Genomic DNA, 21,432 nt, shown 5'->3' with positions numbered 1-21,432 from the left:
GAATCCTTACAGAAGACGCAGTCACATTATATTTGCTGCTCTCATCAGCAATCACTTCCACGTTCGAGGCTGAAAGTGGTTAATCCGTGCACTTTGAACATACCTGTGATTGGTCAGACTGTTCATTTGATGCAGTAATGCGGGCATTTCTCTGTTAATATCACATCTAATCAGGTTTAATTAGTTGCTGATCTGACATCATAATTATTATATAATTAACTATATTATACCTTTTTTTTAATAAAACCGGTGTGTACATCTAAATCTTTTTAATATTGCTTTACTTTGGCTGTGTAACAGCACTGACAAACCATGATGACCCAAAGATCACCATGTTATTCAACACACTGGAGTGAGCCAGATGGTGCAGCGTTCCCCTGTGCACCCAGTTGGAATGATTTAAAGCGCAGTTCTCTGGCAAACACCTAAGCAGGTTGCTGCCGATCATTGTGCATTAGCAACAGGCGTCTGTAGTTAACTTTTACTGGCATAAAAATGTCGACCACATAATGATTTGATTATTGACTTGCCCCCTTTTTCTGCACATCTTGATGAATTCACTCAACAGTGGTGCATAAGTCACTACAGTTTCTATTACTCTTCAGTTTCCAGACTGCTGCAGCTTTTAAACACACAGGCTTTTCATCTGAAACACTCCACTTAACAGCTCCATCTCTTAGTGTTGTGTCCTTCTTAAGACAAAAATGTAAATTTTACATTAAACCTAAACCTCTCGATTTATTGTGCGCATCCTTTAACAGCACAAAGCAGGCATTTCTCTATTGACAGGAAAACAAGGACAAGATCAGTCTGCCAGTTTGATAGATTAATTTTCAAAGTCCTTGTCCTCTGTCTGCAACATGCAGTGAGGTGTAGGTAAAGCAGAGGTAAACAGCCACTGCTGGACGATCTTCCTTTCAAATCCAAACCTGGACCCAGCGCTTTTTTTTTAACTATTTCCAGACTCAAAGCAGCAACTTAATAATCAAGGTAATACTTAATAATTACGTGCAAAATACAAAACTTACACAGATGGCAAGAGTGTTTATTTAGCAATATTTAGCAAATATCTGTGCTGAGTATCATCTCTGTCAGAACTGAATGTGTATCTGATTACTGTGCTGTGTTATAACATTGATTCTTCTAACGTGTCATAAAAACCAACTGAAGCACACACAACCGCTTAAGCATACGAGCCACAAGAAAAGATTTAATTAAGCGAGGTGCGCGCTACAAAGACGTGACTTATCTTCAAAAGAGCTAATTATCATTGATATATTTGTTTCACCTCTACTCCCTTTTTCTTCTTCATGATTTAAATAAGCTCAACAAACCTTCAGTATTCTGTTGTCAACAAAATGACTTTGGACACGTGCATCTATGAGGATGCTCACAGTAAGTGTTGCCACCAGATGCTGAACCCAGTCATTCTATGAAAACTAGGTTTTTATTTTTGTCCCCTAATTAAGAGCCTGTGTCTCTCAGCTGCAGTAGTTAATGGGGATGCGATAGTAATAATCAAAGCCTGATGACACTGCCTCACAGGCACTGCTACAGATGGTCTGCTCCATGGTTCTTACAATGCCTGCAGATCACTTCATAGTGGGCTATTTTTAGAGCGCCGCAAACATGAAAGACAGAGTTTGGGTGGCAGGCTTTTGATTATATGAATATGACTCAGTGACTTTTGCAAATGTATGAGATGATTGAATGCAGTTGCAGCTTGATTATTTCCTGAGTTAGTGATACACTCAAGTGCAAATTCAGTGTATGTAACCTTTTCATGTTGGTCTACAACCAAATTACTGGTACTTCAGTCATATTGTGTATATACAGAGTAGCCATGTATTTGGCTCACAAACTCTTGGTTGGCAGTGGGATTGAAACTTGCATTCAGTTTGCCATTTACCACTTCATGTCATTTATATGCTATGTATATATGCCTAAAGCAGGTATACACTTCCTGGAAAACTCACTTAATTTGGCTGCATTATGTGATATGATGGCGTCAGTCATCGTCTGACGCCATCATATCAGTGGATGAAAATCATTGGCTCTCAAGTCTCTTGATACATATCAGTCACTGATATTAGTTCATAATTAATACAAGCAACCATCACACACACTCATATCATGAATATCTGTTAATTTAAAACTGGCATACGCATACACACCTGCTTCACAATATTATTTTTTTGTAATTTCATGTAGACACGCTGTGTGAAACAATAGTTAATTGATTCATTTGAACTCCCATGAAGGGACAGTGTGCCAGAAATATCAAATTAGAGTTTTGTTGTTTGTCATAATAATAAATATATGCTACATAGTCTCACTACCTACAATACAGAGAACAAACTGTATTATAAGTTTGCTTTTAGGTGAGTTAAATGTGGCCTGTCACATCATTTCATAGCCATTTGTGCAACCTGGACAAAATGTTTTTGATTCATTCTGACAAGTGTTTCAAAAAAGTTGCGTAAATTAAATATTTGTTTAGTGTTAAATAAGTATTTAATTGACTTGACTTCTAATAGCATTACTTTCACATTTGGTAAGGCATTCTGATTGCTTTTGAGATTATTCAGGCATACACACGTAGTGCTTTCAAACATCTGATCCTCCTCTCCAAATCCCTTCCAATGAGTGTGTGCTCTGCTTGGATTCAGCCTAGACTGGAGCCTAATGACTGAAAGCTTGTCTGTAGATGAAAGGGTTTGAACCAGTCTCGAGGTGCTGATCTTCCCTGCAACAGAAGACTCAGACCACATTGAGAGCAAACTGCTTCACCACTTGAATCAAAGTTAACAGGTTTAACCTATTAAAAGGAACCAAAATGTGCAGCTGTAGCCTCAGATCTGCAATATGTGGCGTCTTTTCTTTCTAACTGCAGGATTTGTTGAAATTAAGCAATAGAAAGGAATGTAAACATAATGTTAATTGATGATGTGTTTATTTAATGGATTTTTTGTGGTTGTTATTAGGAGTACGCAGAGTTCCAGTACAGAAGGAGACATAGGCAGCGGAGGCGAGGCGACATGTCCAGTCTCCGTAGCAACACACCGGACCCTGACGACCCCAGTGACAGCACTTCAGGTATTGCAGTGGACATACAGGACTCTCTCTCAGGGGCCTCTAACGTTTTTCTTTGTGTTGGACTTGAGTCTCATATGTGAACTCTCATTTATTGGGTTATTTGTACAGTTAAATTCTTCACTAATACTATAACCCGATGGTATTGATGTGGCTGATGGGAACTTACAATTACCAGTTCTGACTGGACTGGACTGTTTTTACACACACACACACACACACACACACACACACACACACACACACACACACACACACATATTTTAAGGGATTTTTGCATTTATGTGATAGTAGAGAGATGTTGGTAATTGAGAGGAGGACGGATGTAACAAACATGGGTGATGTACAAAAAAACCCCCACAACATAAAAAATAAATTGTTGATGCAGTGTATACTAGTGCATTTGCCAAGGTTTCTAATCTATGATAAAATAATACATATCCATGAAATGAAACTACACTGTTCGTGTCATCCTCTCTCAGTTTGTGGGAACTAATTTGTACAGAACCCAATTAGGATACTGGCCCAAACTTCACAACTGCTCAAGTTCAACAAGCCAATATTTTCAATCCATCAGTCTTGTCCATCACAGTGCGGCTTTGTTTTTGGCTGTGTGGAGTGAAAGATGGACGACTTTGCAGTTTTGAAGCCAGGTAATAGGTCCTGTTGTGCCAAGAAGGATTCATTGATTTCAGATACTAAATTAGTGAATTTCCAAGGGGAAATGCTGAAGGCACATACTGTGTCAGATTCCTAATGCATTATCATATTGCAGTATTCACTAAAATGAAAATGATTTTCTGAAAAGTGGTCATTAGCAATGGGTTAAATTCCTATCCAAGTGATTCAGTCTAAGGACAGTATTTTGACAGGGTGTTTTTGTCCATTTCTTTCCCACAAAGACACGCAGGATGTTGGAGGTGGACGTAGACAAGGTCCTATGATGGTGAGTGGACAGTTACCATTTTCATCTCGACTCAAGGCTTTCAGCCTTTGAAACTTTACACACAATGTCAAAAAAAATACAGCATTAATTTAGCTAAACAGATTTCTGAAGGGCTTTCTTTTCTAATAGTCACTGTGCGTTGACAATGTAGGGGTCACAACATTTTGCTTGACCAGTTTTGGGTTTCATTATATTTTACTTCTTTGGTTTTTCTAAAGGCAAAAAAAATGTTTTTTTAAAGTCTTATGAATTTCTTCATAGGGATTGAATCCGGAGTCAAAAATCAGGGCACAGGGTGTTTATTTCCAGTCACTACCACATCCTGATGCCATTAATATGCATCGGCATGCCAAATCTGCAGCTGGAAATAATCCCCTACGATAACACAATTTACTCTGATTGAGTTACTTTTACAGAAAACACATTTTCTAGTGGTTATCAGGGGTTTTTTTGTTTGTTTTGTTTTTTTAATAAAAGTATGTATTCATGAAAAGGTTTGAAGCAGACAGCTACAGACCGGTTCTGAAAAGTGCATAGTGAGATGGACTAAATCACTGTTATTTCATTTGTTTGACAACAATAACAATGCACAATGTCACCACCCTTTTACCACTGTGGGATTTTTTTTAAAGGTAAAAGCCCCAAACACACACACATACACACATACACACACACACACACACGCACAGCATACAGTAATGTAGCAGCATTTAAAAAGGGAAAAAACTGCCATTGCCTGCAGGTGGCACGAATGTCAGAAGCAGCTATTCTTTTCTTTGCTTATGATGCACAGCACGTCTACATCTGCAGTTCTAACCTGCTGCTGCTGCTGCTGCTGCTTTTACTTTCCTTGCCAATAGGTGGTGCAGGTTGACTTGAACTGCAGGTGTATTCACTGTGCATTCTGTATTTTCTTGCAGGGTCTAGGTTCTTTGGATGACGATGACCCTAATATTCTACTGGCCATTCAGCTGTCACTCCAGGACTCTGGGATGGCAGGGGGTGGGTCCAGCCATGACGTCCTTGCCAACGAAGCCTCGCTCGGTGCTATCGGCACCTCCTTGCCTTCTAGGCTTGAGCAGAGTGCTCCAGGTGTAGAGGTCCTCACCAGAGCTTCCCTAAGCAGCTCAGAACTGCTGGAGCTGGGAGATAACTTGGCTAGGCTCGGCAACATCAACATCAGCAGCCAGTACTCTGCTGCCACTGGTGTCACTGCATCTGTGCAGCACTGTGAGAGTCACCACCGGACCTACAGGGCCTCTGTGCCAATACCTGTGGGTCCAGGTGGCAGCAACTCGTCAACAGGCCTCTTCTCCTCTTCCAGTGACACGATAGATTCGACCACATGCGGCAGCCATGACCCATCCTCATCCTCCGCATTAGCAGCAAATGCTAACCTGCTGGGAAACATCATGGCTTGGTTCCATGACATGAATCCTCAAGGTATCACCCTGGTCCCCTCAACCTCCTCTCACACTGACTCCAACCACGGTGCGCTCCATGCAGGCAGAGGTGGGTGCCTGCAGGATGAAGAGAAAGGCGGAGTCGTCCTGCCTGAAAACAGGAAACCTCAAGAAGTGATGGCAGATGAGAGTTTCTGCTCTCAGAGACTGAGTGACATGGAGGAGAAGGAGTGTGCTGTCGCTGAGAGGCCAACCCAGTTAGATCTCGTGGGGCTAGATACCATGCCACTACCTTACATGGCCACCCTCGACACAAGTGGAGATCATGCAGAGCGAGGAGGCTCAAAGGTCTGCCGTGTCGACACTCCGCAGTGTGACTCCATATCCGATCAGCTGCCGAGCACCAGCTCATCTGAGTGGGAGGACCAAGTGCACTTGGTATGATGTGATTGGCTGAGATGGGAAGGAACTTTTTTTTTGGAAAGGCAAGAAAATAACAAAAAACAAAACACTATAGATCGCAAATTAGATAGAGTTGAGAACGAAGAATGTGTTCATTGGAAAGTGGAGGAGGAAGTAGCTTCAACTAGCACTGCAATTAGATGGGTTTTCTGCGTTTACTGTAGTCAGCCCTCCTGCAAAGAAAGCACAAACTGAAGGAAATCACATTTGACCACAATTTTCAAGGATATATTTCTTAAAATGATTATTTACTGATAGAAATATGAGTATGTTACTTTTTCTGAAATCAGTTTTAGAGGATATATGAGACTTAAGTGTAGTGCAGGTAATTATTTTCCCACTGGAGTAAATGCCTACTGTATGTGTCTGAAATCAGGTCTGATGAGTTTTTAAACTGTACATAGGAGCAGATTAATGTTTTACTCCAATATTCAACCTGTGGGGTACAGGCTGGGAATTAGTTTCCTTCTCCTGTCCAAATCTGCCTACTTTATAGGTGCCAAACACTGACTAGCAAAAGCACAATTTGCAGTCACCAAGTGGATTCTTCAGAGCAAATTGTGCCTGCTTGTTACAATCTCAACCACTCAGCTCAACTTAAATGTGAAAGTGTCGAGCCATATTTTTCTTTAAGATTGCGGCTGAGTGATGTTTTGAAATCTCACGAAATCTAAAAGCTGTAGTGTGCTGTGTAAATCTGTAGTTAATGACCATAATGGTCATTTACTTTATTATGTGAGACATTCACACAAAACAATTGAATTGTTCATATGAAAAGTGGGTGGCCTGCTGGAAAACAATGCAAAATTGAGTTGACAATGGTTATTCGTCTCAAAGCCTCAGTGCTAACACACTTTCAATGGGAACCGTCTTCTAATCTTCAAAAACAACAAACAGTGACTGACAGGCCCAGAGGGGCTGCTCAGTGTCACTGAAGTTCATTGCAGCTGGCTTAGATTAATGTTTGAGTACTGCAGCTGAATGTGGAGCATGACAGACTAAGTAGACAGTGAGCAGTCTTGTTGATACACTGCAGGAAAGGCCAGTGAAAGAGATAATCAGGCAATCACAGTCAGACTTTGGTGAATTCATTAATCAAACCCCAGTCACTGTCATTTATCTCTGGCTTCCATTTAAAGGACCTGTGTGTTGGATTTTAGAGAGATCTATTGGAAGAATATTTCAGAAATAGAATTCATAGTTGTGTTTTCATTAGTGTGTAATCACCTTAAAATAAGATGTGTTGTGTATTTGTTGCCTTAGAATGAGCTCTTTAAATCTAGGAGTCCATCATGTTTCTACAGTAGCCCAGAATGGACAAACCAAACTCTGGCTCTAGAGAAGGCATTTCATGTCCTCAGCAGCCACTGTAGGTTCTCCTGCATGCTTTGAAGGGGAGGGTGAGGCAAGGGGTGTTCAGCTGGTTGCATTGTGCAACCTCACCACTAGATGGCACTAAGTCCTACATACTGGTCCTTTAAGTGTAACATAAGCAAAGCCTTCTCAGAGCCCTGCACATGTTCGGGCTGCACGGTATGATGCATGGAGAATTCATGAATGTGTGCTGCATCTCAAAACACGTGGCGAGGCCATGTCCTTGAAACGGTTCTCTTCACACTTAGATCCAGTGCCTTTTCTGTCATTCACCATTATTTTCCCACATCTGTCTGAGTGCTAATTACTCAGTATTTACAATGTAAACAAAACAAACACCTGTTACCTTAAAGTTATGTCTCATAAAATTTCTAGTGTGTTAACATGAGATTTTTTTTTTTCATCAAATTGTTTGAAGCATGAGACTTTTTGTTGGTTCTAGAAGTATTATGTTAATGGATAACACTGATTTTATATGATTTGGCATAATGGGCAATGGTTAATGTCATAATTCCAAATCCCAGATGTTCCCAAATATTTTGGAAAAAGATTTTATTTCTCTGGGTGCATAGGGCCTTCTAGCTCGACATTTTCAGACAGTTGGTTTTTCTGTGGTTTAGAAACTAAAATCACTGTATTGACTTTGGAATGAGTTGACCTACTGTATGTGTATCATGTATCTTACCTGACGACACTAAAATGGAGGAAAGTTGCAATATAAAGTAGGTATTTATTTGAAATAAATCAGATCCATTAAAGAAAATGGATTGTGAATAACCAATATGAAATGAAACACACTGATCAGTGTTTTACCTTTAATTAAGTTTTTGAACAGACTAATGTCTGACTGAAGTAAATGACCTTTTTTTCTAGCAGAAATATAGAGCAACATTAAACCTAAAGATAGCGATTGCTTTGAAAAGTGTCTTGAAGTTGTGAAACTGTGAGTGCCATATGGTTAGTGTAAGCAGGTTAAACACAGGAGATGACATATGTTGCCCTTTTCGTGGAACACTTTGCTGTGCATGAAATGGGTAGAAGTCTAAATGGGATTTGTACTTCTTTGTATTTCACCTCTGATATCCAGGTGATTTATTTTAAAATGGCATATAACATTTTGTAACTCATTGAGATTTTCTATTGTAAAGCAACTAATCCTTGAAATGCTATTTGCACTTTCATAGTCTATACTTGATACATTCCCTCTTTATATGAAAAATGTTTGATGTGTGATGCCAATAAAACTTTGTGTTGAGTTTTAAAACATGTTTGGTTTTTTTTTATTGGTCATTGACATACCCACATTCTGACACTTTATGGGAGTGCTAAAGCTGACAGATTCTGTCCTTTGATGGAGTTGGTTTGGTGTCTGGAATCTGGTTTTCCAAAAGCATCTTCAGGCTTCATTTAAACTACAGGACAAATGACACAATTTGATCCTCTGAACAGTAAGAGTTGAGTGGCCAAATCATGTAGGCACTTTCTATTTAACAGTTGATTAAAAGCTCAAGTGTCACATTAATAGAATCAAATATTAAGCACATGAATTATACAGTAGCTTCTCCCTTAGGTAGAAATACATGCCACCACAGTATTAAAACACCCATGAAAAAAACCTCAGCATATTGAAGTGTATAACAAGATTAACCCTCATGTGTGACAGTAAAACACTGGGCCATCTGCAGCCTCTGCTTACTTAAATATGACGTCTGTAGGACTAAACAATGAGTCTGATATAAGATGTATGAAACAGAGTTGCAGTGTTTCTGCAGGGGAGCCTGTCAGGGAGGTTCAGCATTAGCGGCACAGCCCGATGAGCTGCAGCAGGACGAGGAACAGGGAGACGATGTCCAAATAGAGATTGAGAGCAGCAAACACATACTCCTCGGGAGAGAGTTGATACTTCTTGTGTTTCCCACCCAGGATAAGCTGTGTATCACATACCATATACTGCACAGAGAGAGAGAGAGAGAGAGAGAGAGAGAGAGAGAGAGAGAGAGAGAGAGAGAGAGAGAGAGACGAGATGCTTCAACACTGACGTCTGAAGGCAGCGTGTTAGTGTGATGAAAGAGACAGAGAGCCGGTTACAAGAATCAGTCTGAAAGAAAACACGGCCAGTGTTTCTTATCTTTGAGAGGGAAGACCGTGCAGACAAACAGGCCATGCAAATAATCGTGTAGCCGGAGTTGTGCAGCCGAAAATAAGTTGTGACTTGCTGCTGACAGGCTGTTCAGCTCTGTGTGCAGTCGCAGTTTGTTCCACCAGCTGACGGGATGGGTCACAACATTTGCTGTTAATGCCAAAGGCACGCAGAGAGGTGGCTGCGAAAATGAAGCCTACTGCTGTTAAACGGTGCGTAATTGAAATTAAAGGGCACAAGGACATCAGAGTCTCTCTCTTACACTAACGACTGTGACAGACACTGGAGGGAGGCGGCTTGGCCCTGGGATCCCATCTTACATCGCATACACTCACTTGACATTAAGCCTTCTTTAATGATGGTTTCTTTCATTTTAAAAGGTCATTTTCAGTCTGTTTTCAATTCAGCCTGTGTTGCAGAAAACCATATTCTGTCATTAAAGTTTGAGCATACTTACTAAAGAAAACACCAAGGTTCCCAGGGAGGCATATAGGATGTTAAGATACTGTTGAAAGAATCAGAGACACAGAATCAGCAGAGGCATTCAGCAACAAACACTAACTGACTTTATACTGATTTGTGATGATTTCTTCCACAAATGGACCTAATATGTGGCTACAAAACCTCATTTAAAATGAAATGTTTGCCATTTTCTATCTTCAAATGATTAAGTGTGCTTCCTGCAGACACAATCACTTCGCCTCATCCTTCAACTCAGTGGCTGAAAAAGTGAGCATGCTTTCATCCCCTCTTCCATTCCAGTTGTTCTGTATGGTAAATATGATAGTAAAGGCCGATAATGGGTGCACACAATATACTTTAAGAAAGCTGTGCCTATTTTCTGTTCCAGTTAAGTTGGAGTCGTGTGAAAACAGCAGTTTAAAATCAATGGGATGCTTATTTCTGTAAATTCCCTGCTTAGGGCTAAAACACTAACAGCCGTCACAGTAAACAGCAACGTACATTTAAATGCATCAGTCTGAGATCAGTGCTACTCCTGAGAGGTTTCAGAGTGCACGCTCTCTTCTTTATAGTCTGCTCAGCGAACAGGTCAGTGCTAGTACATCCTGCGGATGAAAGCTATGAACCTGTACATACCGTCTGCTTCTAAATGCAAACCAGTGAAATTAATTTCAAACATGTTCTCATTGCAAATACAGGTGTAAATACAGAGGTGCCTTGATCTACCTGCGATCGGAAGATTGCACAAAGCAATGCAAAGGAAAGGAGGGTCCAGCAAAACACCCATAGGCTCCCGCTTGCTGCGGTGAAGTCCCACTGGTGCCAGAAAGGGGGGAAGAAGAGAGAGACACTGAGTGTGACGAGCCTCTCAAACAGAAAACTGTAGAGAGAACATCTCTCATTTACACTCGTCATTGCTGTAAAAGCCGGGGCACTCAAGGTCGTCTGCATTGCAGCTGTGCTGTGAGGTGCCGAAGATTACTAAATGATGAAGACATATTGCAGTTCAACACACAAGAATATCCTAACGATTCTGGATATAATGACGCTGGATAATTAATGAACAAACTGCAACACGGGGCAGGCGCAGAGCGGGGGGGAAGGGGGGTGGCCTTTTGGCCCGCATGCCCTTTTCAGATGGACAGAGAAAATATGACCGTTACTACAGGAGAATCACTAATACTGATCACCTGAGGAGCTATGAGCTAAACATGCAAGGCAGTCCACATGACATTTATATCACAGTGACAGAGATGAAAAAGCTCTGTGCACAGCGTGCAACTGCAGAGCAAGAGGTGCTGGAATCTGCAGGATTAATATCAACTCATAAGAAAAATATACCATAAGTGGTGCAGGCACTTTTTCTGTTCTTATCACAGTCTATATGCCAGCTCTTTAAACTTTATCTCCACAGATTAATGAGCAGAGAGCATTTAAGAAGACATATATTCTCACCTGCTTGCTAGTTGTATCCAGTCAAAGGCGTAGAAATAAATGTCTGCCGCTCCTTCAGATGCGGTAAGTGGCAAAATGTGAAATGCCAAACTGCATTTAGAAGCAATTAAGAGCGACTCTGAGTGCAATTTGAATTTGCCCTACATCTATTTCACTTGTCTAATTTCTTGCCCCGCTGACTGTATGATTACTTTTCTTCTGAATATGAGCCTTTTGTTGAAGCAGCATGCCAACGACCAATGAAGTGATTCTCAAAAGGTCTCCTCACTTGTGCATTTTGACTCCTGTGAATAAAACATCCCAACTCTTAAATGTCACTTACATGTTAAACATAAGCTATTTTATATAAACCAAGCGACACCACTGAGAAACACTGACACTCTGCTACTCCACTTTGTGCAGGAAATGATGAAAATGCAAACTATCTTGGTGGAGAATCTACTTCAGGGTCAACTTTGATGATCAGAGCTGTTCAATTATTATTAAAATTCTTTCAATTATTATCTTCACTTATGAACAGAAATGACCTTTTCAATCTTGAAATGTATCTTCCTGGATGAGCATCATATCTCCCAGTGTGTCCCCAAAAGGGACCTTTCAAAGATTAATCTCAGAGCCTGTTTGCTTATGTGACATTTTCTGGTGAGAGGAGGCAGAGCAAAAAAGGAAGGGGGGTATTTAGCGAATGACAAAAAGGCTCCAGGCCACTTCTGCACTCAAGATTTATGGTATGAGCCTCAGCCAGGACAGCCCAGAGGTTTAACTCTGTCCCAACACCGGACGTAAGGAATTAACGTGATTGACATATACACTGATCTCAGCAGTAATCATAGTTTGGCCCGGACAGCAAACTCATCAGAGTTTTAAACCTCTGCCGGGGCCTGCACACAGCACATGCTGCATGAGAAAACTCGGCCAACCGCTCAGCTTAACACTTTTCCTTCGACTACACAGGAAACACAGCTCAGTATATGGACTGCACTGCAAACTGAGTTCAGAGTGTGTCGCAGATCTTACCTTTGACTGCAAGGCAAACAGAGTCAAGGAAAAGGACACGAGCGCTGTTGCCCCCACAGCCCACAGAACCGCTTCGGCTTCAAAGAACCTGAAGATGGAAATATCAAACAGATATGCTGTGGGAAAGGCGCCCCGCAGTATTGTGTCTAACTCAGCAGGCAGAGTGTGTATACATGAACAGTAGGGTTGTGTTCGATCCTAAAAAGGAAACATTACTTTCTTAAAAGAAATGTGGTGTTTTTTCATTTAATAGTCTGTATTATGTATCTCAGCTAGTGATGGCAGGGACCCCCCTCTGGATGTGCGCTGCATAATGTATTTCCTATGTTCATCTCATATCAGTTACAGTACAGCTTCAGTTATGGCAATGTCCTATAAATATGATAATTCAAATTTATTATTGATAGTCAGGCTTCAACTGATGCCTTTTCCTGTCACAGTGACAAGCTGCTAAAAAGAAAAGTCTCACAGATGGAAAAGGTAAGTCGTGTTTACGCAGGCGCTGGAACAGAAAAATTGGGTTTGAACTATTTCGTGATGCTCGTGATTTCCAGCCGAAAACCCCCTTTTAATTTGGCAAACCAGCAATGATATCATCTTATCAGGTTTGACGGCTTCATTGCTGACACCCAACACGCCATCAGATATGGATCAAATAGGGTTATTATTGTGTAAATGAGTCAGCATCAGGAGGGGATTCATCCTTGGAAACACACACTCACGCTGCCACAGAGCCAAGCATCAGGCCCTCTGCAACAGTCTGCGACACAGAGAGAGAGAGAGAGAGAGAGAGAGAGAGAGAGAGAGAGAGAGAGAGAGAGAGAGAGTAAATACATGACAAAAAAAAAAAAACTGTGAAATAGAGCAGGTGTGGTGGGGGTTTAATTTGATGCCTGGCTGGTACTGCTTCTACTCACAAACAGGCCCAGGGCGATGAAATTGAGGGGGACTTGACGACGGAGGTTGTCACAGCAGGACAAGACCAAGATGAGCACAAGCACCACTGCCCTATTTCACAGAGAATATAGAGTGTATCGTAAATAGCAAATAAACAGGCTATGAACAGAAAGAAAGCACCGCGTTCAATATGTGAATTCACTGAGTGCATTATTTATGTACAGTGTAGCAGGCGGTTCCTTGGATTGGGAGTCGGACTGGGGTGACAGTTTGTGATTTAATTCTATGGATTTCCACGAGAGACATTTCCATTTGGGGAACTCGCACCACCCTGATATCAAACTGGTCAAACTGGTTAAAAGAAAGCATCATGGAGCAGACACAATGTGTCTGCTGTTGATAGCTTACATCATGGAGTAAGAGAACCAGTAATTGTCCAAAGTCCATTCCCTGAGAGTGTCCCTGTTATTGGATAAGAGAAAGGGAGAAAGGGTGAGGGAGTGTTTAGTGGAGGCGCCATTTCTTTGATAGAGGCAGCAGAATGATTTTATTAAATATTAACAATCCAGGGCATTGTGCACATGGGAGCTGAATACAATTTATGAAAAGAAATTACTGTAGCAGTGTACTACCACATCTATTATACAAAACATATAAAGCTTTCAAACTACTGCAAGCAAAAATATTATGTGGCAGAAATGCCCTTTCAGTGCCTACCAGCTTGTCTAACGTCACATATTCATGGTGATTGGAGCAGTGCTGCTTGCATGTTCATTTTTGCGGGGACAGCTATGGTACATGTGCTCCTTGTGGGTGCTCTTACATGCTGGCAGACTAGACTAAATGCGGATAGATGGATGGTTTCCTGACATGGATTATTCTCTGTTGGAGGTAATTCCCTTGTGTAATGGTGCCTCACCAGTAAAGAAAAGCGCAGATGATCCCAATAGTCACCAACAGCTGAATCATCAAGGTCAAGTAGACTTTTCGGATAAAACCTATTCAGAAAGAAAGACGAAAGACACAGGCTCATAGACAGGTAGAGAGACAGGAGGAAGACAGACAACTGCAACCACTAAAAAATCTGTCAGAGAGAAGCAGACAGGCAGGTCGGGCTGCAAAACACAATTTCCAAATGGTTCTGTTTTCATCAAACCCACATTTCATCCTCTCATTTAAAATGATTTGTGTTGCGTGGGAGGTGAAGAGCTGAGGCAGGGTACAGTGGAGATCAGGAAACAATTTTCAATTTGAAATCAATTTCAAGAAAACACTGCAAAGCAAATGAGAGTGTAAATATTGCTTATCCATTTTCAGCTCCGACCATGCAAACAAAAAACGTATTAGCTTCTCTCGCTCTCTGCTCGTCCCTTTGCCCACTCCTCACTCCTTCCAGCCCTCACCTCTTCGTATGGCTGCGTCGCTGAAGGCTCTGTCCTCCAAGCCTTGAGAGTAGTCAGGTGGAGCTTGACCATACTGCTGGTCACCTTCAGCTGCTGCCATGTCCACAGGATGGACCATGTTCTCATAGTTGGCAGGAGGGGAGATCACTGAAACGCTGTCCTTCCCCATCTGGTTCACCCAAACCAACAACAGCACAGCTAGTTCGAGCAAGGCTTCCGGAAAATTCTACTTTTCAGCAAAAATCTTGAATAGTGTTACCTTTTTGAAAGGAAATCAATAATCCCTGTGTAATCAAATAGGCAAAGAGTGCTTGTGGACAGTGTTTTAAGAGCGTTTTATGATGATCAAAGGCAAGGCTGGTGGTGTGTTTGGCCAATACTAATAGTCATTAAATCATAATGAATAGGAAAAAACATGTTGTTAGCTCAATGCCTCATTCCCCTTTCTCCCATGAGACTGATAATATATTAATTTTTCCACCAACCTCATAGCTCATCCCCATGTAAGAACTGGGTCCATTGTACTGAGGGCTGTATGGAGGGGGATGAGGTTCATAACCACCATTGCTGCTGCCTTTAGGCTGGTCCATTCCAACAAATTTGAGCAGATCTTTTCATCAACTGAGGCGCAAAACTGAGAAGAGAGGAAACGTCAGAGTTACAGGTAAGCTAAGGTCATGGCTGGGACACAAACGCATCCTTTTGAACAGCGTCAGCGCTTTCATCAGCGATGCTAAATTGGCAAATGGGGCAATGTCAGTGTGGAACAAATACATGGGTAATTACAAAATGATGCATCACACAAACACTGAGAGCCATCCACGCCGAACATCCATAATTACGGCCTTAAGCCCCCATTTAATAGAGCTGTATGTATATTTAATGGGCAAATAGGTTGTGGTTAATTGATCTCAAAGGAAATTCAGGCATCATCAAGGACAGGCTGTTAACTCAGGGATCTATTTTATATATAGTGAAGACATGAGAGTCACACATTCCCTTCAAAGCCCCTGGTTTTACATTAAAAATGAATTTTTGGCTAGCGACACAATGATTACACTGACTGTAGACAACAAACTGTGTGAGTCCACACAACAGTATCAAAGAGACATCAGCGCTACATATGAATCCGCCCATCCGTGGATTAATGAGTAACAATACTCTTGTATCAGCTATTAGTAATGACTTGGAAGTCATTGATCATTTGCCAACTACAACGTACAACTACATTTTGACTTCTGGTTCCTTCCGCTTCCTCAACTCAGCTCCCCGAGCTAAAACCTGTGATGGCCAAAACAAAGTGAAGAGGTACTTAAACACGATGCCAAATATTTGAATGAGTGGACTTTGTTTCTGTTCGCTTACACAGGCAGAAAGGCACGAACATCACTTCCGTGACATGATGAATGAAGCACTTTCAAGACGTTGCAGACGTTTTTCAAGTCTTCAACAGGTGATCAATTGCTGTTTGACTTAGGTCTGTCCTCATAAATCAATTAATTACAATTCTAATCCATTATAATGTGTCTTACCTCTGCTGTGACGGCCAGGAATCTGCCCCGCTGCTCTTCCTGTCGTGTTAGCCCGCCTTCAGGGCAAAGTCTACCTGCTATCAGTTGGTTCCCACAGAGACAGGACTTTAGCTCCAGGGGAAGAGGATGTATCCCTCATTAGGCTCAATGGGATATTCAAATGAAGTTCTTAAAATGTCATTAAACCACACAGACTGGCACTTTGTCAGAGCAAATCGTGTCATCACCTTTTTATTTTACCAATGCTGTTTCACACAGGCCCTCGGAACAAGTTAATGTCTAACTATATCTAAGGGAGTAACTATTTCCTGTAATGATATAACATTCGCGCGATAAGCTTCTAATACTTCATTGTGTATAGCACAGTGGCACTCTGGGAGAAAGACGACTGTATGATGAACGACATCAGTCCAACCTACACAAAGGGATTATGGTTATCGAGTCACAGTAGGGAAGAATAGCTAAAGACACACTGTATGCCAAAAATACATGAAGTAATGTAGGTCAATACACTGAAAGGGATCTAATGAAGACTTCGCCATGAGTGAGAAACTAGTCCAGGATGAATCTATGGTCCATGAAAAAAACAGCACAAGTAAATTGTAATTTCCACTTCTTAGCCTTGATTACACTAAACGTGAAGCATTTTAATGTGATATTTAAAGTGATTATGCCTCAGAAACATGATTAGATACTCACCTCTAGATGGCATACCAGCCTTTTTTTCATGGTATGGAAGAACAACCAGCAGACCTCTTGCCTCATGTACAAACACTCAGCAGCTCTGCCTGGGTTCTGATTCAAAAGACAATGACACTGCAGAAGACACACAACAAAGCTTTATAAATGAGCGTATCAGCAGTTAAAAGTGAGGTTTCCTGCCAAACACTGAATTCCAAATTCACTGGATCAGTGCACATCACAAAATAAAAAGACTTTCTAGCTGAGAGTCTTTAATCCAATCATTTCACAGCAGCATGGAGAAAGTAATCACACTGTACATCAAGCAAACACTGGGGGGCACTAGTCTCCTGTGCAACCTCTACTAATTGCAGTGATTTGCTTGTAATTCTCCCCCTCTATCGCTGCCACCTCCCTTCACAAATCCTCCAGAGAGCTCTCTTATATCAGCTGCCTCTTCATTTTAAATGCTGGATCAAATCCTTCATTTCTCTCACCTACGTGTGACATGTGATGTTCTTGTTTCTTTCAAAGTGTTGCTAAAACAAAAAGAAACATTGTTTTCCTGTTAAGACGGCAATAAAGAATCATTTCAAACAGAGGAACGAAATAAAGACTTGCCATGGGACAGAAAGCTTTACTGTGACAAACACACATTCTCACTCTGTTCTCTGCCGATTGGTGTGTCAGTCAACACGGCTGGATTTACACCGCCTGCTCAAATCTGATGAGCTTGCTCTCACCTACTCATGAGATCTCAGTCGGATTTGAATGGACGGCACAATAAACAAAGTCACATTTGAGCAGGCAGTTGAAATCCAGCCTGTGTTGACACACCAATCAGTGTGGAGGCCAGTGTGAGGGTGCATTTAACACAGATCTGATTGTTATGGCGCTGTCCAAACAGCAGCAACACATGAGGCTGAAGCCACATGGAGCTGAATGTGTGCAGAGCACAGAGCTGTGTCCAGACCATGGGAGGGAGGGAGGGAGGGAGGGAGGAAGATAGATAGATAGATAGATAGATAGATAGATAGATAGATAGATAGATAGATAGATAGATAGATAGATAGATAGATAGATAGATAGATAGATAGATAGATAGATAGATAGATAGGAAATAAGGAAAGACAAAAGAAAGGAAGGACAGGAGAAGGAAAGGAAAGGAAAGGAAAGGAAAGGAAAGGAAAGGAAAGGAAAGGAAAGGAAAGGAAAGGAAAGGAAAGGAAAGGAAAGGATGGAAGGAAGGCAGATGGACAGACTAAGGGACAGAAAGACAGGCAGGAAGGCAGGCAGACAGAGTCTGTTTTCTGTCTCGATGCAGACAGACTGTGACAGCTCTGTTTTGTCAGACTGATACGATGCTCTTTGGGGCTTTTGGGAGTGAGGATCACAGAGGGGAGTGTTCTGGTGTCACAGGAGAAGGAGAGATGTAGCCATCATGTGAGTCTCTCTTTCTACTGTGTGCAGTTGTGAATTACTGCTTCTCAGCCATTCTGGGCGCAGAAGGATTTATTTGGAGAACTGAAATGGTGGTTTGTGTGGGGCCTCAGAGAGCCCCAGTGCAGGTCTGGAGGTCTGTGTCACTAGACACGTCTTCATTTCTAATTTACAACCCTCCTGAAGCTGCTAATGTAGAATTTCAGCAGCATGTACTGTAAGGCTGATGGCAGAGCTCGACAATGGCTCTCCTACACAGCGACACTGCATGTGTTAGTTTATATATATATATCTATTTAATAATATCAGCTCATCCAGCTGTGTCAAGTAATATTATTTTACTAATGTAACATAAAAATAAAATAAATAAAAAACTGAAAATTGACAATTCTACCGGAAACATTTTGACTTCCTGTGAGGGCCAAATCAGCGTTGCACTGGTTTTCAGAATCACTTGCCTTATCTTGTTTCGCAAATGAGCGCAATACAAAAGGCACAGCTGTGCGCAGTCTAACTCAATGGACATAATTAAGTGAATAAATGACTATAATCCATAGCTGATTTAATATATTACACTACTGTAGCAGACAGCACAAAACTGCAGATGAATTCATCCTTATTAGAGTCAGAGTTTACATTAGCTGTGCGAAGAATGAGCACTCCACTACTAAATTATAAATAATCTCCATGAAACTTGTCTAAATACTGTACATTCAATGAAGAGCTTAATTAAGTATTACTAACTGTGTTGCTGACATACCTGACATATCTGACATACCATTCACTGAAACGGATGATAGAGTTACTGTATTTTCCATCTGTGGCTCTGTCACAATTTGTCTTCAGAGTAATCATGTTAAAAGGAAATTAAGTCTCCTCTGACATCACTTTGGATCTTGTGAAATTAACTCAGATCCAGTGTTAAATAATGTTATTACAGTGGGACGCTTAATACAGCACATGTAACAAAATACGCAGGTTTAAAGAGTGGGAACTCTAATAACTTGAAAATGTCACACTATATTTCCTTTGAAAAACAACCACAGCTATACAGTGTGTATCTTTAGGTTACTTGCATAACCCGAGCTCTCCAAGTACCATGAGTGAGCTGTCAGAAAGCAAGCGAATCTTTACAAGATCTCAAGGCTAATTAGCTAAACTGACCAGAGCGGACCCTTCCATCTGCAGGTGCCAGTTGTTGCTGGTCAGACTGCCTTCACCATGGTTTCTTTGGTGCACATGTTCACATTTAACAAGCTAATGACTGCAGTAGCCTGTGGCCACCTCACAGCCTGCATACGCCCCCTCAGGACGAGCTAGCTCGACAATTTGTCTCTCTTCTTCAGCGCTTGCATGTGCATCTGCGGGGCCAACATTACAAGTAGTGTTAGCGAAACATCGACAATCGCTAGGGAATTGAACTTCAGTCTGAAGTAGAAATTTAAGTTTTTTAAGTTGGGTCCTATTATGGAAGCCCATAGGGGACTTTAGTAAATGATAATGCAATTTTTATTTTAATTTTGACCTACATAACACATACATAGATGGAAAATTAATGCTACTGTGGAAGGACATTCTCATTTTCAAGTTTGCGTTATCAAATAATAACATCCCTGATGGGCTTCCGTATTTCATGATTAAATGTTACATAGGCTATTCCAGGGGTTATCAAACTTTTCCATGCCATGGCCCCCCAAACAACATTAGCTTCTGGCCGGGGACCCCCCTTGCAAACCCACTGCCAATGCTACAAAATATGTAGAGAAATCAACTTTTAGAATGATTTTCTTATTTTATTAACTATTCAATAATTATTACATTTGTTTAACATAGGAATATTATTAACTAACATGTTTTGCTTTTTTGTTTTTTATTCCTAACTTCCCTCCAATTTTATGACCCCCCCCTAGCGCCCCCTGGCAGCCCCCCAGGGGGCCCCGGCCCCCACTTTGAAAACCACCGGGCTATTCTATCTACTCAGCTGTTGTAAAATCAATTTGAAACCTGTTAACCAGGAAAGGTTAAAAGTGGTCAGGAGAACACAGTATAGCAATATGTTAACATATCTACAGTGTACAAAGGCTTTTGGCAATCTTTTTGTTTCTAGCCCGTCTGTGACTCATTTTTATTTTCAAAAGACTCCATCAAACTAAAACTCCAACTCTTTATTTGGCCTGAAACAAAGCTGTCACATGATTGTGCTACTAAAACTGCAATATATGACATCAGCACTGATAATGAAAGGCATTATTTATTTATTCATTCACATTGCCAGCTTAGAAAATAGCACTCCACTAGATTTTCCATGTTTCATCGATACAAATTCAAGCAGCTGAGTCACCAAATTGAATTTTCGAGTTTTTTCAAGTTCAGTTTAACACACACTACTGACCAAGACCCAAAGCTGTGACAGTTCCTGAGGCATCGCCGACATCTAGTCTCTCATTACTCTCAAATTATTCTAACCTGACCTGCTTCTTGGATACAGTTGTATATAATGTGAGATTTTGTTTCCAATAACAAAACAGTTTGGTTAAAATTAGGGAAACCAACTTTGACATAGCTGAAGTAATTATATAAGACACCCTGTTTGGGTAATGACTGAGCTTACTCAATTCAATAAGCATCTGATTATTTTGCCCATGTGTTTCTCTGTCCAAACATGAAAAAAGGTCTGCAAAAGCTAAGCCAGTTAATTAGAGTCCACAGACATGTGATCTCAACCATCACAGATGGATCTGAACACATTTGACTGCTCACTTTTCACTTTCACCTTAGGCTGCTGGGTTTGGGATGTTGGAGCTGATTCGGAGTGGAGAGTCATGACGCCACGAAAGGATTGAGGGAAAGTTTCTTTAAAGCCATGGTAGTGTCTGACAGGCTGGGTACATGCTGCCAGGTCAAATATAGGCTGGCGCTCTATGAAATCCCTCAGGGTGGAAAGCAAGCGACATCATGGAAAAGTCTCCCCTTCCTTACATATCCCTGCTGCAGAAAGAGCTTATAATGCTTTCTGTGGAAAATGTGTCTCTAAATGAGCATGAATGACAGGATGAACTCCTAAATTCACTTGGAGAACACTTGGAGATATTGCCTCTATATATTTGATGTTCATCACTCTATGGAC

General features: G+C 41.2%; 2 protein-coding genes across 3 annotated transcripts in view; one reads left to right on the top strand and one right to left on the bottom strand.

The window, feature by feature from the left end:
* The window catches only part of LOC139333264 (ankyrin repeat and IBR domain-containing protein 1-like), a 32,530-nt gene extending 23,986 nt beyond the window's left edge, over positions 1–8,544 (top strand). For both annotated transcript variants that reach the window (XM_070965527.1, XM_070965526.1), the window contains 3 exons: positions 2,985–3,096; positions 3,996–4,039; positions 4,960–8,544. In XM_070965527.1, the coding sequence (XP_070821628.1) occupies positions 2,985–3,096; positions 3,996–4,039; positions 4,960–5,886 (1,083 nt within the window). In that variant the 3' untranslated portion in view covers positions 5,887–8,544. The remainder of the gene's footprint in view (positions 1–2,984; positions 3,097–3,995; positions 4,040–4,959) is intronic.
* A 531-nt stretch (positions 8,545–9,075) lies between these two features.
* LOC139334157 (protein lifeguard 1) lies at positions 9,076–15,242 on the bottom strand. Its single transcript, XM_070966918.1, has 10 exons — positions 15,138–15,242; positions 14,653–14,878; positions 14,169–14,247; positions 13,658–13,711; positions 13,270–13,360; positions 13,075–13,112; positions 12,353–12,440; positions 10,607–10,696; positions 9,876–9,923; positions 9,076–9,228 (listed from the first exon to the last, which is right to left on the bottom strand). Exons 1-10 carry the CDS (start codon positions 15,240–15,242, stop codon positions 9,076–9,078), a joined length of 972 nt encoding a protein of 323 aa, XP_070823019.1.
* Positions 15,243–21,432: the final 6,190 nt, after the last annotated feature.

The sequence above is a fragment of the Chaetodon trifascialis genome, chromosome 7 (assembly GCF_039877785.1).
Source record: "Chaetodon trifascialis isolate fChaTrf1 chromosome 7, fChaTrf1.hap1, whole genome shotgun sequence".
NCBI classification, from domain to species: domain Eukaryota; kingdom Metazoa; phylum Chordata; class Actinopteri; order Chaetodontiformes; family Chaetodontidae; genus Chaetodon; species Chaetodon trifascialis.
The sequence above is the reverse complement of the archived record's forward strand: the minus strand, read 5'-3'. Positions and strand labels throughout refer to the sequence as shown.